The sequence below is a fragment of the Heptranchias perlo genome, chromosome 25, assembly GCF_035084215.1.
Source record: "Heptranchias perlo isolate sHepPer1 chromosome 25, sHepPer1.hap1, whole genome shotgun sequence".
In the NCBI taxonomy this organism is placed as follows: domain Eukaryota; kingdom Metazoa; phylum Chordata; class Chondrichthyes; order Hexanchiformes; family Hexanchidae; genus Heptranchias; species Heptranchias perlo.
This window is the reverse complement of record NC_090349.1, coordinates 9,663,555-9,681,072: the sequence shown is the minus strand read 5'-3', so window position 1 is coordinate 9,681,072 and position 17,518 is coordinate 9,663,555. Positions and strand designations below refer to the sequence as shown.

The 17,518-nt window shown below is 43.0% G+C and overlaps 1 protein-coding gene across 1 annotated transcript in view; it reads right to left on the bottom strand.

Moving 5' to 3' along the window:
* zgc:63587 (uncharacterized protein LOC393431 homolog) overlaps positions 1 to 17,518 on the bottom strand; it is a 130,315-nt gene that overhangs the window by 59,593 nt on the left and 53,204 nt on the right. The window contains exon 9 of the mRNA XM_068005546.1: positions 1,192 to 1,293. Coding sequence (XP_067861647.1) covers positions 1,192 to 1,293 — 102 coding nt within the window. The remainder of the gene's footprint in view (positions 1 to 1,191; positions 1,294 to 17,518) is intronic.

Here is a 17,518-nt window from a genome sequence, read left to right as displayed (position 1 = left end):
GGTTAGACTCTCTCTTGTTGGAGATGGTCATTGCCTGGCACTTATCTGGCGCGAATGTTACTTGCCACTTATCAGCCCAAGCCTGGATGTTGTCCAGGTCTTGCTGCATGCGGGCTCGGACTGCTTCATTATCTGAGGGGTTGCGAATGGAACTGAACAGAGGGGAGGTGCTTATTTTGACTTAAGTTGCCAGATACAGTTTACCACAGTACAGCTGATGAGATTTCTGATCAAACTTGGGTCCACCCAAGATCGGAAAGCTGCACTCCCTACCAATTGCCAGGAACACAGCAATGGCAGGAACACAGATTCCTGCAGTAAGGACTGAGTGGGATCTGATTTTTTTTTAAAAAAGTAATACACATTTCTCCATTTTATATATAAAAAAACAAACAATATCCTTTAAAATTTTTGTTTTGTTTTTCATCATTTTCTTTCCTTCTCTCTCGAAGGTACCTACTCATACTCAGGTACAGTTTCACAAGCGCTGGCAGCCCTCTGGTAACTTATCCGGTGTAAGCCTAGACTGTGACTATTCAACCGCAGTGGGCAGCACAGCCAAGCCCATACCTGTTTTTACCACATGCAGACCTTCTAGCAGGTGTCCCTGGACACCAGTCAGGAGAATGACTGGTGATTTTTTTCACCTCCCTGGTCCAGTGTGCTGAGGTCAATTGCAGCGCCTCCACCACCACCCTGGCTGCAAAGAGCTAGCTTGGCACACAGCAGGCCTGGGGCGTGGTTTGCAATGCTCAACACCACATTCTGTATATCATATCTATCAGATGAGTTTCCTTCCAGTTTTCTGATCAAGGTGGTCTTTATGGAGGAAAACAAACTAAGGAACAAAGCTAAGGAATAGCAACTTTTTTCTGACAAAGTATCTCAACAGTTGAGTTTCAATTGTCAAACAAGAGCTTGCTTGAGTCAGTGTAACTGCTCTCTGCAGGGGAGATGGATCTGCTTTCCCTCTGAATCATCTACACAACCACATGATATGTCTGCCTTATCTTGAACCCACTCTCCACAGCAAAATTAGTCTCTCTACTATCCCCAGAGACCACATTCTCCACACCTAAGTGGGGTCTGTCCATTCACCCCCCAGTACCTGCTTTTCACAACCATCTCCCCTTGAATCAGCTTACTAAAGCAATATGGTGGTCGGTCTCCACCCATTCTTTAGTGTCTCACCTTCAGAATCATGGTCTGCTCTTTGAATTCCTCATCCTCGTCAGAGTCTGCATCTGGCAGCTGGTAGATTCTGATACAATGCTCAGTGATCTCATCCAGGATCTAAGGAACAAACTACAATTAGGGATCCCAGAAATGTGACTAAAAAGCAGAATATAAAATTTCAGACTTTACGTGCATTAATTATTATTCAATGAGAAAGAATCGCACTTTAGAACTGAAGCTGAACAATGAAACAATTTGTTGTAGCACTTGAAAAGAGGGTTGGTACCAGGCGGCCTGTGAGGTAACACTAATCACAGAATCATACAGCACAGAAGGAGGCCATTCAGCCCATCGTGCCTGTGCCAGCTCGTTGAAAGAGCTATCCAATTAGTCCCGCTCTTTCCCCGTAGCCCTGCAAATTTTTCCTTTTCAAGTATATATTCACTCACTTTTGAAAGTTACTATTGAATCTGCTTCCACCACCCTTTCAGGCAGTGCATTCCAGATCATAACAACTCGCTGCAAGAAAAATAATTCTCATGTCCCCTCTGGTTCTTTTGCCAATCTTAAATCTGTGTCCACTGGTTACTGACCCTCCTGCCAGTGGAAAGTTTTGCATTACTTACTAAAAATTTGAACTCCTATTAAATTTCCCCGAGAACAATCTCAGCTTCTCTCGCCTCACCACATAACTGAAGTCCCCCATTCCTGGTATTATTGTATTAATCTCCTTTGCACCTTTCCAAGGCCTTGACATCCTTCCTAACGTGTGGTGCCCAGAATTGGAAACAATACTCTAGCTGAAGCCTAACCAGTGATTTATAACGGTTAAGCATAACTTCCTTGCTGATGTGGTAACACACCATGTACCTAACAAATCCCATGACGTCTACAGCTTTAGATGAGCTATCTAGGTTTGGCCAAGTGTATCCATGCTCAGTTGGGACAGAGGGGAGGGAGGGATATCAGTAGTATCTGTTTTTGTGCACCTTGCAGAGGCTGGTTAGAGAAGGCACTGGGCAAGGTTTCAGGCAAATCTGCCGTCTTGTCCCAGGAACATGTGCGGTGTAGAGCGAGAAGAGTGGAGAACATAAAGAGGAGCAAAAAAAAAATCAAACTTTAAAAATTAGATCTCAAAAGAAATAAAACATACTGTAAATATGTCTTTATTATTGCTACTGAAAGGGAATTACAATGCAAACCTTTTAACAAGTGACCAGCCCAGAGAGCTTTCAGTATTTAGTCATTCAATTCTACAGTGCTCACAAACAAACAGGCAAGCTGATTTTCTGCAGTGAAGTAAATAAGACCAAAGTTACTCTGCGGTAAGCTCCCCAATAGCAGTTCCTAAACCAGCATAACCTCTCTTTCAGACCACAAGGAGGACTATAGACAATTTCAGACAACAACTTGCATTTATATAGCGCCTTTAACATGAAGCAGCTTGGGACGTTTTACTACAGGAGCGTTATCACACAAAATGTGACACCGAGCCACATAAGGAGATATTGGGACAGGTGACCAAAAGCTTGGTCAAAGAAGTAAGTTTTAAGGAGTGTCTTAAAAGTAGAGAGGTGTAGAGAAGTGGAGAGGTTTAGGGAGGGAATTCCAGAGCTTAGGGCCCAGGCAGCTGAAGGCACTGGCCCCAACGGTGGAGCGATTAAAATCAGGATGCACAAGGGGTCAGAATTGGAGGAGCGCAGAGATCTCGGAGGGTTGTAGGGCTGGAGGAGGTTACAGAGGTAAGCAGGGCAAGGCCAAGGGGGGATGTGAAAACAAAGACTGCAAATAAAAAGCTTTCAAATGGATAAAGGAAACGAAATTTCCCAAGAAAAATGTGTAAGGATTACTGGTATTCCATGATATCTCATTATCCAATATAATGCACCATGGTATGTCTCAAAACAATCACAACTGCCAAAAGTGAATGATATTTGAGCAACTTCCTCACACACAGGAGGCAAATGTGACAACCCATCCACCCTATTATTCAAAGGACATCTGGGCTATAACCACAAGAACACTTTTCTTTCAGAATAAAAAAAGAGAAGCAATTAGGACTGAAAGTACCTGGGTTTCAAACAGCCATGGTTATCATATACAGAAACATGCACAGACAGAAGAACAAAAGAAAAGAACTTATATTCATATAGCAACTTTCACATCCTTTGGATGCTCCAATGAATTAGTTTTGATGCGGCTACTATTGTTTTGCAGACAAACAGGGCAGCCAATTTACAAGCAGCCAGGCCCCATAAACAGCACTGACATGAACAATGTCTAAAGTTCGAGGAACTTCAACTCAGGGTTGTTGAGCTGGAGTCCAAGCTGCAGACATTGCGAGGCATCAGGGAGGAGGAGAGTTACCTGGACACTTTGTTCCAGCAGTCACACCCCTTAGGTTAAGTAGTACTTCAGAGTTAGACAGTGGTCAGGGACAGGAGAGTGTGACTGCGAGTCAGGCAGGTATGGGGACCCAGGATGTAGCGATGGAGGAGCCTCGGCCCTTAACCTTGTCCAACAGGTATGAGGTACTTGCTACCTGTATGGATGAGAACAAGGACTGCAGGGAGGATGGGCAAACTGACCACTGCACCATGGTACAGGAGACCATTCAAGTTGGGGGAGAATAAAGGAATGTGGTAGTGGTATAGATAGGGGGATAGATACTGTTCTCTGCAGCTGCGACCTAGAGTCCCGAAGGCTGTGTTGCCTGCCCGGTGCCAGGGTTAAGGACATCTCCTCGTGGCTGGAAAAGAACTTGGAGCACGAGAGGGAGGATCCAGTTGTCATGGTCCATGTAGGAACCAACGACATAGGTAGAACTAAGCATGAGGTTCTGCAGAGGGAGCTTGAGAAGCTAGGATCTAAATTAAAAGGCAGAACCTCTAAGGTAATAATCTCTGGATTACTACCTGAGCCACACGGAAATTGGCATAATAAGGGTCAAGCAGATCAGAGAGTTAAATGTGACACTCAGTGGTGTGGGAGGAAGGGATTTCGATTCATCGGGCATTGGCACCTATACTGAGGAAAGAGAGCGCTGTTCTGTTGGGACGGGCTCCACTTAAACCAGGCTGGGACCAGTGTCCAGGCAAATCAAATAACTAGGGCTGCAGATAGAGCTTTAAACTTAAAGGGGGGGGGGGGGGGGGGAGGAGAAAGAGAGGGGTCAGGGGAGGGGAAATTTAGAAATCTAAAGAGAAAAGACAAAGCAATAGAGCAGTGTAGCAAATTGGGTAAGGATAAGCAGAGTGTGACAGGAAGGGACAGAGCTTAACAGAAATAGTACATCAACAAATATGGTAAAAGCAGGGAATAATGGTAAAAAGTTTAAATTAAAGGCTCTTTATCTGAACGCACAAAGCATTCGTAATAAGATAAATGAATTAGTGGCACAAATAGAGATAAATGGGTTTCATCTAATAGCCATTACAGAGACATGGTTGCAAGGTGACCAAGGTTGGGAACTAAATATTTCAGGGTACTTGATGTTTTGGAAAGACAAGCAAAATGGGAAAAGGAGGGGGGTTAGCCCTGGTATTAAAGGATGACATAAGGACAGTAGTGAGAAAGGATCTTGGCTCAGAAGATAAGGAAGTAGAATCTGTATGGGTGGAAATAAAAAAATAACAAGGGGCAGGAAACACTGGTGAGAGTAGTTTATAGGCCCCCTAACAGTAGCTATACTGTTGGACAGAGTATTAATCAAAAAATAAAAGGAGCTTGTAACAAAGATAATGCAATAATCGTGGGGGACTTTAATCTTCATATGGACTAGACACATGAAATTGGCAAAGGTAGTCTGGAGGACGAGTTCATGGAATGCATTCAAGACAGTTTCCTAGAACAATATGTCGTGGAACCAACCAGGGAACAGGCTATTTTAGATCTTGAACTGTGTAATGAGACAGGGTGAATTAGTAATCTCATAGTAAAGGATCCTCTGGGGAAGAGTGATCATAATATAATAGAATTTCACATTGCGTTTGAGAGTGACATACTTAAGTCTGAAACTATAATCTTCAACTTAAATAAAGCCAATTATATAAGTATGAGGGATGAGTTGGTTAAGGTATACGGGAAAACTAGATTAGAAAAGTATGACGGTAGATAAGCAGTGGCAGACATTTAAAGAAATATTTCAGAATTCTCAACAAATATACATTCCATTGAGAAATTAAATACTCCACGGGAAAAGCAATCCATCCACGGGTAACTGAAGAAGCTATGGATAGTATTACATTAAATGAGGCTTATAATGTTGCGAAGAATAGTAGTATGCCTGAGGATAGGGAGAGTTTTAGAAACCACAAACCAAAAACTTGATCAAAAGAGAGAAAATAGAATGAGAGTAAACCAGCAAGAAATATAAAAACAAATTGTAAGAGCTTCTACAAGTATTTAAAAAGGGAGAAAGTAGCAAAAGTAAATGTTGGTCCCTTACAGGCTGAGACAGGAGAAATTATAATGGGGAATAAGGAAATGACAGACATTAAACAAATATTTGGTCTTCACAGTAGGAGTCACAAAAAGCATACCAAAAATAGTGAGGAACCAAGAGACAAATGAGTGGGAGCAACTTATAACAATTAATATCAGTAGAGAAAAAATACGAGACAAAGTAATGGGACTAAAAGCCAACAAATCCCCTGGACCTGATGGCCTACGTCCTAGGGTTCTAAAAGAGGTGGCTGCAGAGGTAGTAGATGGGATTTTTTTTTTATATATTCGTTCATGAGATGTGGGCATCGCTGGCAAGGCCAGCATTTATTGCCCATCCCTAATTGCCCTTGGAGAAGGTGGTGGTGAGTCGCCTTCTTGAACCGCTACAGTCCGTGTGGTGAAGGTTCTCCTACAGTGCTGTTAGGAAGGGAGTTCCAGGATTTTGACCCAGCGACGATGAAGGAACGGCAATATATTTCCAAGTCGGGATGGTGTGTGACCTGGAGGGGAACGTGCAAGTGGTGTTGTTTCCATGTGCCTGCTGCCCTTGTCCTTCTAGGTGGTAGAGGTTGCGGGTTTGGGAGGTGCTGTCGAAGAAGCCTTGGCGAGTTGCTGCAGTGCATCCTTTGGATGGTACACACTGCAGCCACTGTGCGCCAGTGGTGAAGGGAGTGAATGTTTAGGGTGGTGGATAGGGTGCCAATTAAGCGGGCTGCTTTGTCCTGGATGGTGTCGAGTTTCTTGAGTGTTGTTGGAGCTGCACTCATCCAGGCAAGTGGAGAGTATTCTATCACACTCCTGACTTGTGCCTTGTAGATGGTGGAAAGGCTTTGGGGAATCAGGAGGTGAGTCACTCACCGCAGAATACCCAGCCTCTGACCTGCTCTTGTAGCCACAGTATTTATATGGCTGGTCCAGTGAAGTTTCTGGTCAATGGTGACCCTCAGGATGTTGATGGTGGGGGATTCAGCAATGGTAATGCCGTTGAATGTCAAGGGGAGGTGGTTAGACTCTCTCTTGTTGGAGATGGTCATTGCCTGGCAGTTGTCTGGCACGAATGTTACTTGCCACTCATCAGCCCAAGCCTGGATGCTGGCATGGATAGCTTCATTATCTGAGGGGTTGCGAATGGAACTGAACACTGTGCAATCATCAGCGAACATCCCCATTTCTGACCTTATGATGGAGGGAAGGTCATTGATGAAGCAGTGGAAGATGATTGGGCCTAGGACACTGCCCTGAGGAACTCCTGCAGCAGTGTCCTGCGGCTGAGATGATTGGCCTCCAACAACCACTACCATCTGACTCCAGCCACTGGAGAGTTTTCCCCCTGATCCCCATTGACTTCAATTTTACTAGGGCTCCTTGATACCACACTCGGTCAAATGCTGCCTTGATGTCAAGGGCAGTCACTCTCACCTCACCTCTGGAATTCAGCTCTTTTGTCCATGTTTGGTCCAAGGCTGTGATGAGGTCTGGAGCCGAGTGGTCCTGGCGGAACCCAAACTGAGCATCAGTGAGCAGGTTATTGGTGAGTAAATGCCGCTTAATAGCACTGTCGAAGACATCTTCCATCACTTTGCTTATGATTGAGCATAGGCTGATGGGGCAGTAATTGGCCGGATTGGATTTGTCCTGCTTTTTGTGGACAGGACATACCTGGGCAATTTTCCACATTGTCGGGTAGATGCCAGTGTGTAGCTGTACTGGAACAGTTTCGCTAGAGGCGCAGCTAGTTCTTCCAAAATTCCCTAGATTCTAGAACAGTCCCAGCGGATTAGAAGGTAGCAAATGTAACACCGCTATTCAAGAAAGGAAGGAGAGAAAACAGAAAATTACTGGCCAGTTAGCCTGTCATCAGTCACTGGGAAAATTCTGGAATCTATTATTAAGGAAGTAGTAACAGGGCACTTAGAAAATCCTAATATGATTAGGCAGAGCCAACATGGTTTTATGAAAGGGAAATTATGATTGCAATTCTATTAGAGTCTTTTGAGGATGTAACTAGCAGGGTAGATAAAGGGGAACCAGTGGATGTAGTACATTTGGATTTCTAAAAGCCATTCGATAAGGTGCCACATAAAACGTTGCTATAGGGGCTCATACGGTTGGGGGTAATATATTAGCATGGATAGAGGATTGGTTAACGGACAGAAAACAGAGTAGGGATAAACGAGTCACTCTCAGGTTGGCAGTCTGTAACTAGTGGGGAGCCGCAAGGATCAGTGCCGGGGCCTCAGCTATTTACAATCTATATTAATGACTTAGCTGAAGGGGCCGAGTGTAATGTATCCAAGTTTAATAACACTACAAAGCTAGGTGGGAAAGTAAGCTGTGAGGAGGACACAAAGTGTCTGCAAAGGGATATAGACAGGTTAAATGAATAGGCAAGAAGGAGTATAATTTGGGGAAATGTGAGTTTATTCACCTTGGTCGAAAAAATAGAAAAGCAGAATATTTTTTAAATGGTAAAAAACTATTAAATGTTGGTGTTCAGAAAGATTTAGTTGTCCTTGTACAAGAAACACAGAAGGTTAGCATGCAGGTACAGCAAACAATTAAGAAGGCAAATGGCATGTTGGCCTTTATTGCAAGGGGTACAAGAGTAAGGAAGTCTTGCTGCAATTGTACAGGGCTTTGGTGAGACCACCAAACTGTGTGCAGTTTTGGTCTCCTTAGCTAAGGAAGGATATACTTGCCTTGGAGGCAGTGCAACAAAGATTCCTGGGATGAGAGGGTTGTCCTACGAGGAAAGATTGAGTAGAATGGGCCTATACTCTCTGGAATTTAGAGGAATGAGAGATGATCTCATTGAAACATATAAGCTTCTGAGGGAGCTTGACAGGGTAGATGCTGAGAGGTTGTTTCCCCTGGCTAGCAAGTCTAGAACAAAGAGGAATTATTTTTTATTCATTCATGGGATGTGGTTGTCGCTGGCAAGGCCAACATTTATTGCCCATCCCTAATTGCCCTTGAGAAGGTGGTGGTGAGCCGCCTTCTTGAACCGCTGCAGTCCGTGTGGTGAAGGTACTCCCACAGTGCTGTTAGGTAGGGAGTTCTAGGATTTTGACCCAGTGACAATGAAGGAACAGCGATATATTTCCAAGTCAGGATGATGTGTAACTTGGAGGGGAATGTGCAGGTGGTGTTGTTCCCATGCGCCTGCTGCCCTTGTCCTTCCAGGTGATAGAGGTCACGGGTTTGGGAGGTGCTGTCGAAGAAGCCTTGGCGAGTTGCTGCAGTGAATTTTGTAGCTGGTACACACTGCAGCCATGGTGCACCGGTGGTGGAGGGAGTGAATGTTTAAGATGGTGGATGGGGTGCCAATCAAGTGGGCTGCTTTGACATGGACCCCGAGCTTTGTCGAGCTTCTGGAGTGTTGTTGGAGCTGCACTCATCCAGGCAAGTGGTGAGTATTCCATCACATTCCTGATTTGTACCTTGTCGATGGTGGAAAGACTTTGGGGAATCAGGAGGTGAGTTACTCGCCGCAGAATACCCAGCCTCTGACCTGTTCTTGTAGTCACAGTATTTATGTGGCTGGTTCAGTTAAGTTTCTGGTCAATGGTGACCTCCAGGATGTTGATGGTGGAGGATAGTCTCAGGATAAGGGGTTGGCCATTTAAGGCTGAGATGAGGAGGAATTTCTTCACTCGAGAGGGTTGTGAATCTTTGGAATTCTCGACCCCAGAGGGCTGTAGACATTCAGTCATTGACTATATTCAGGGCTGAGATGGGTACATTTTTGGCCTCTAGGGGAATCACGGGATATGGGGATCGGGCGGGAAAGTGGAGTTGAGGCCAAAGATCAGCCATGATCTTATTGAATGGCGGAGCTGGCTCAAGGAGCTGTATGGCCTACTCCTACTCCTATTTCTTATGTTAACCAGTTAATCTTTTTAGGGGGCCTTGAGGAATGAATTAATCAGGACACTAGGAGAACTCCCTGCTCTTCTTCAAAAAAGGTTCCATGAGACCTTTGAAGTCCATCTGAACAGTCAGGGCCTTGGTTTAACATCTCAGCCGTGAGGCAGCATCTCCGACAATGCAACACTTCGTCACTACTGCATTGGTCTGACAGCCTGGATTAAATCCTGGAATGGGGAATGCACCTACAACCTTCTGACTCAGGCAACAGTGCGACCATTGAGCCAATCTCACACTCCAGATAGTAAACAACATTCATGGAGAAGTGAGAATACTCCGAACCTGAGCAAAGAGAGGGCGATACTACATTGAGAAGCATGGACAGAAGATGAAACATCTGAAGAGATGCGAGGACAATCCTGACCCATGTGGTCACATCCACAGACAGAGTGTGAAGAAACGTCTGCAAAGAAGCGAGAATATATGGACAGAATACTCCATTATGCTTAAGTGCAAATTTCCATTATGTTATAGGTTTCAGGCCAAATCCCAGTAAAGGAGCCAAGTGAATAGTGCAAGAAGTGTGGTGAAGCAGTAAAAAAAAATGTCCAGTTCTAAGACACATTTAAACCATCTTCAGATACAGCACACTATAAAATGCTGTAAATGTTTCACAATTATTGTGGGTATGGTCAATATCAAAATTCATTTTAACGCAGATTGTGCTGTCCTGCTTCAACAGCTCTGGACATGAACGTCCCTCACCAACCAGCACTACTACGTCTATCCGGAGGTACGGATAGATTGAAATCCAAGCTCGCTGGATGGGTCGACCTAGTCTGGAAGCTGCAAGACAACATTCAGATTCAAATAAAATGCTAGTTCATGATGGAAAAGGGCAAAGATCAACATCTAGGAAAAGCACTAAGGTTTTATTTGGATCAAGAATCTAATTCATCTAAAAAAATACTTCATTGAAAGCTGGGTATCAGCAGGAATGGCAAAACACACTCATCATGAATTGACTGCAAGGTTAAAACACATTAAGCTAGTGCACATCGTCCATCTGAACGTTTTTCTGCATTTGGCATGTCCACCCCAATATATTCCATACATCAGCGACATTGTCACTGTATACAATTGAGTACTGTTGTGTTGCGTTCTTAGCTGAAATTATGCTGAGAGAGAACGGCCGGGAAATGGATAGGGTCAATCGGGTCTAGCCCTTTGTATACAGCACAGGCACACTGTCTGTACATATATGTTTAACTTAAAGTCAATTAGTCACTAGCAATGGCCACTTCAGCAAGTTCCATTGAACCAATAGCTAATTCCAAAGTATTTAAAGTGTTGATTTTTCAGCCCTGTTAAGAACGCACATGAATATTTCAATGACTACCATCACCACTCAGACAGGAGACAGTCTGTGAAATTTATTTTTCTAGTATAAGGAACTGACTAGTTAAAATTCCAACCCTGCAGAAGCAGAGAAATTAATTTAAGTCAAAGACCACAAACAGCAGGACTTTATCAGTGGCTGTATCAGGGCACAGGTTATCAATAAAGATATGTCCTCCTCTCCAGTGTGATGTGTTTGGATTAGACCCTGCTGGAGAGCTCTCTGTTGCCCCTTATCTTTCCCTATGCTGATTATGGATCTTGCTGACCTCCTGCACCGTATAATGTAAACATACTGCGGGGCTCTCACTGGGACACTGGCTCCTGTCTCATTCCAGCTGACGCTCCTGCACAGCATCGGCTCACACCAGCTACTGCTAATCCTGTAATTCTACAATTAATACACACCTATTGCAGACACCGCTTATGGACCACCAGCACACCCAGGCCCAGCAAGACCACAAAAGATGTTCATATCCTTATACTCAATGTCTGCCATCAGTGCAAAACAATCTTTATCCGTTTTTTCTCGCTCGGTCTAGCACAGCCTGTTACATAGCTTTGTATAGAAGCTATGTACAGAGTATTGCCGACGCAAAATATGGCCTTGAAACAATTAGATTTGTAGCTGTTGCTCTTGACAAAAAATAAGTTTAAGTAGCTAATTTACAACAACTTGCATTTATGTAGCGCCTTCAACATAGTAAAACGCCCCACAGAGCTTCACAGGAACGATCATCACACAAAATTTGACACCAAGCTACATAAGGAGATATTAGGGCAGGTGACCAAAAGCTTGGTTAAAGAGGTAAGTCTTAAAAGAGGAGAGGTAGAGAGGTATCGGGAGGGGATTACAGAGCTTAGAGCCTAGGCTGTTGCACGGCCGTTAATGGTGGAGCGAAGAAAATCTGGGATATGCAAAAGGCCAGAATTGGAGGACCGCAGTGATCGGAGGGTTGAGGGACTGAAGGAGGTTACGGGGATAGGGAGAGATTTAATACAAGGATGAGAATTTTTTTTTTTAAATGTTACTTTACAAAGAAACAAAAGGTAACCTGCTACTCTTCATCCTGCACAGGGCAATACTGACCAATTTTACTAACTTAGTAAAATGCATCAGTATCCATTTAATGTCAAAAGGGTCAGATTCATTGTAAAACCCAACATCCTTTTGTCAATATGCTTGCAAAGTCTCTACTCCAGAATCATCTTTAGATCAGTAAGAATCAAACCTCACAGCCTACTAAGCAAAAAGTCAATAAATGTAGGCGTTGGCTAATATAAACTGCTAGTTTGACTACTCGCTTCTGAATCCCAACTCTACAATCAGCAGTTCCTCTATCCTCTATTTCTCACTCATGCCTGAAAGCAAGTTCTTGTTTAATATTTTAACAAATGTTCCATTTAAAATTCTCATTCAAGGGAGCTTGGACAGACGAAGCAGAAATAAGGCAGTGAGAAACTGGCACGGGTATCAATCTTATGTCCCTCCCATCCTAAATACGTGCATTCGTGCACAAAATGTTGGCTCACAGCTGCTTCGGAGAAGCAGTTTTAAAGCATAAAAACACAGGAACAAAGGAAGACTGATGAGCACCAGTAAACATACTGGAACATTTGTAACATAAATTACAAGACAACTCAATAGAATACACAGCCTCTTTTACACAAGAGAACTTTCAGGTCCACCACTGCAACTTTTTGGAAAGATGATATATGGAGGTTTCCGCCTTTAAACAAGAGTTCTTTTCCTGCTTTCAATGCAGTGACTAAAGAATTGTACAGTTCAGACATTTGAAGTCAGCCATTGTGCAAAGAGAATATTCGATTGGCCACAAAGTAGTTCCCCATTAAATGTAATGGAAAGTCATAAGGGAATGAGACAGCATTGGCTGTTATTCAAGTCAGTTCACAAGATAAATACAGATGAGGAAAGCCATTTGGCTCAACTTATTTCATCCATCCAAAAAGACCCTTTAGTAGCCCCATCACAGCATCCAATTGCTTCTTATAGGATTCAAGGGTATTTGCTTTAACTACTCTAACTGGAAGTCCATTTCATGTGTTGATGACTCTTTGCATGAAGAACTTCTTGATATCAATCCTAAATTTACCCTTTACTAGTTTGACACTGTGTCCCTTGTCTTACACTCAATTTTCCTTTTATTAGTTTGAATCGGTGTCCCTTTGCCCAAATTTACAGCAAACAAATGTATATTCCCTTCTTGTACAATATGCTGGGACAGGTGCTATCCTAGAATTTAGTAGGGCAAACTGCTGCAATTATAGCAACATTTTCCGAGTGCACAACGCAAGCATCAGTGGGGTGGGAAATTCATTTGTCTGAAGCTTATTATACAATAGCCAATTCCCACTTGGGTTCACTGAAAGTCAACAATGCTTCAGATCAAATCTGCAGTAATTTAAATACTTCGATGCAAAGGATGAGAAAAGTTAAGAACTAGCTTGCTATTTTTGAAGCTTTTTTCAAGATTCATAATTGCACTTCATAATATTTATGGAGAGAAATAACAAAGAAGGGGTGGTGTGACCAGAGCACTAAACATTTTGGGCAAAGTTTCCTTTGTGCTGGTTACCAACTGCTTTGGCTATATGGTTCAAAATACCATTTGCTTTGTTGATTGCTGCTTTGCAGTGGTTGGACATGCAATGTGCCCCTCTTCATCATTCGCTATTTTAACACCATTCGTGGAGTACTTCTGTTACCTATTCTTCCTTCCTATGCGCTTAGTTGTATATTTTGTCCAACTCATTTTGCAGTTTCCAAGCAAGCTCCTTAGATTCAACCGCATGTCCTAACTGCAAATTTGACCAATTTCCACTGACTTTCCAAATCCAAGTCAGTTAGAAAGAGCAGAGGTCCCTGTTTCCAAGATGTGCTTTGACCGCCGGAAGGCCTTTCCTGTAACTGGTCACTTTCTGTGTCTCCAAGACTGATCCCTTGGCCATTCCGCTCAACATGTCCCCTATCACAACATAACCCAAGGGAAATACCCTTCAGCCAATTTCTTACCTATTCCCAAATTTTAACCTAAATCTTTACTCTTATGAGCTTTACTAGCAAATTTTCATGCAGGAATTTTGTCAAATGCTTCTTGAAAGTCAGGGTTTCCACAGTCCAAGTGGGACATCATTCCCTCAAAAAAGTCAAGGAGATTGGCGGAACAGGATCTTTCCCTTCTGAATCCATATTGGCTGTTTACTAGGTTATCATTCCAGAAATATTGCGGAATCCTGCACAAGTGGTGCACCTATTAGATCCAAAGAACTTTGCTACTGGCATCAATGGACAAGACTATGACATAATTAGCCTTATCTGGTCTCTTCTTTATTTTGCCAAGCCAAAAGGTTGGTGAGTTAACTTTGTAGAGTCACATGGTTGTGAATACCATCCTTAGGATGTCTGAGGCTGATAAAGTTCTGATTTTAAAGCAGTCAAAACAGACTTGGCCCCCAACAAACACGCTGAACCAACACATTGAACTTAAGAGTCCCACTCATACGCATTGCACTACTTCTCACTATGGAAACATGCTCAGGATGAGAACACAGCTCTTAAAAAGTTCAATTTGAATGTAAAAGTTTGCAATTTCAGCAGTATGCATCCTGAAGGCTCGAGAGTATTTCTGTCAGCATTGCTGAATATACTTTCACACTTCAGTCATGACCCAGAGAAAAGTTCTGGAGACACAGAACATGACCAGTTACAAGAAAAGCCTTCCAGCAATTAAAGCACATCTTGAAACCAGAGCTCCAGATTTCTATAAAAACAAATAGAAACTTATATAAAAAAAGAGATAACTATCTGTAAGCTGAAAATTATGTGACTGTCAAGAGCTAAGAGATATGCAGATTATCACAGGACTTTACAATAATACATCTTGCAGTATAAAATGTGAAGTGAACAGTGGTTTCCAGGTAATCAATTCACTTTGGACAGGAAGGATTCTTCGAGATGCAGTGACACAGGGTGTGCAGCATTAACTCACCAAACATCCCCCTGCATACTCCATCAGTGGTGATAAAGCAACTGTGAACCCATGGTGACTCAATACAGGAACATTTCCCCTAAGGCAGGATGAGAGGTAGGGAAGCACTGGGTTCGACCATTGTCTTGACAAGTCTTATGCTAAAAAGAACAGATATTGAGGATCCAAGCAGCATGTGAGAAATGCTTAGTTCATGAAGGTTAACGAAAACTAGACAGTAGTAGCAAGTGATAAAAGCAATCAACATCATGGGCAGTCAGTCAGTATCTGTGTTAGCACAGCATTAAGAGAACAGAACCAAAATGGAATAAAGGAAAAGCTCAGAGTAAAAAAAATCCTGCAATAACCTCAAGGCTACAGTCTCATCCCAGTGTCTCACATGTAACGTAAACCCATCGATATAATTACAACTTAAGGATAGTTCACCTCCAAGAGATACCCCAAATACCATAAATGCAACATTACTGGATACAGACAAAATAGCCTACAGAGATGATGTTTGTGTCAGAGACAACGTTTTAGCTGACCGAATACTCCCAACTTTCACCCCAAAATGAACTTTCTTCTTCTGCAATATTCCATGGGCAGTAGAAAAGGGGTTTGAGCTGGACAACATTTCCTTGCTAATGGATGGCTCATAAAGGAATAGTTGTGCTCCCAAATTACAACTGCAGGGGATGCGGAATGAAGTTGAAGTCTATTGCAATACAGATCTCCTTTTCTACAATTGCATAGCCGCCAGCTACCATTCAGCACAGGAGTGGAGCTGGTTTATTAATACAGTTTTCTTTTTTTTTTAAAATCGCTTGCTGGGTGTTAAGCAGCTGTAGCATTCAGACCAACTATATCCCGTTCCAGCAGGCTTCTGACAACTTTGCCCAAGAAAAGGCACTGAATCATTGCCGTGGCAGCGATCCTTCAGATAACACCGAGTGAAACAATGAAGGGAAAGCCCCAGCTAGGGCTGTTGAAATATTTATTACAGCCTATCTGCCTTCAGCTTTCCTGTGGAAATGTGGATTTACAACACAAGAAAGCCTGTCATTCTCTTTCCGAAACATTCTGTTTCACTCAGTCTCGTTCCTCCCAATTGTAAGGCTTCTTACAATTAACTTTCTCATGAGAAACAAGTCGTCCAAATATTAGCTTCCAGCTCACAGAGCTTTCCCTGCAGAAGGGCTGTAAAAAAATGTTGACAATTTCTTTGCGAATGTTCATTCTATTGTGTGTTTATTCAAAAACGCGTCGCATGGCTCCATCACTCTGCTCTGCGTCTTTCTGGCAGCAACACCATATGAAACTCTGCTGTGTTGCTTTCACACGTCCCTGCAGCAGAATATCAGGACAGTCCAGAAGCAGTACGACCACCAAGAAATTTTCTTTATTTTTGAGAAAATAAGATACAGGCAAATAGTGTAGGACGGCATCAAGACTGAAACGGTGACCAAAAGCTTGTTCAAAGGGGTAGGTTTTAAGGAGCATCTTAAAAGAGAGAGGTGTGGAGTGGTTTAGGGAGGGTATTCCAGGGCTTAGGGCCTAGGCAGCTGAAGGCACGGCCGCCAATGGTGGTGGGATGAAAATCAGTGATATGCAAGAGGCCAGAATTGGGAGAGCACCACAGCTGTTCAAGGGGAACAAGCAGAATACTGAGCATAGGGGCATTGACAACAGAGTTAGACAAGAAAGATTCTGACGACGAGGGAGAACAGGAGAGGAACTGCCCATCAGAAAGGTTTTTTCCCTGCATCCTGTCAGGTCCACAAGCCAAACTCTCCGAAGCTTAAAACAGGTATTCCTGAAGTTTAGTTTGAACATTCTTCAGCTTATGTTCTCTGGTTCTCCTATCTTGATTTCTCTCTCTGAATGCACGTGCTCTATTCCTTTATTTTAAAACTTGGGATCATGTCTATCCTTAGCCTCTATACCATCCCCCCCCACCCAACCCTAATCAGAATAGGTTTAATAGTCTCTCTTCAGAGCTCAAAAACGATAAACCACCCCTCCCAGCCACAATTATCCAATAAGAACTATAACAAAGTGGCTAACCTTTTCAAAGCTCAAAAGCGAGAATAAAAAAACCTATACAGATGAAGAACCACTTTTTCTAAATACAGTTTACTGTATTGCCACTTACATTCGCACTGTAACCACACGATACAATGGAAGAAATTTCTGAAACCCTGCACATCATCGTGACTTTAGACATGCTTTGTTTCAGTTATTTACTTCAAATCTGGATTGTGCTCTTTCATTCGATTCCTCCTCTCATTCCTTCTTCTATTCCTTTTGCTTCTCTCTGTCAATCACAATCCCTCCATCTCCCAAGCTCTGTCATTCCTTGCTGCTTTGTCATTCATTGTCAGTCCTTGTGCATCTCTCTTCCTCATTCTCTCTATCTCTCATTACTTCATTTCCTTTCACACTGTCCCTCTCATTACCTCTTTCCCCCATTCCTCTTCGTCTCACTCTTTTCCCCCATTACTTCCTCATTTCCTTTCACACTCTCCCTCTCATTACCTCTTTCCCCTATTCCTCTTCTCTTCGCTTTCTTTTTGTCTCACTCTTTCCCCCTCGCCCCAGTTACCAGCAGCAGTTTTTTATCTCAAAAACGCGAGTGTACT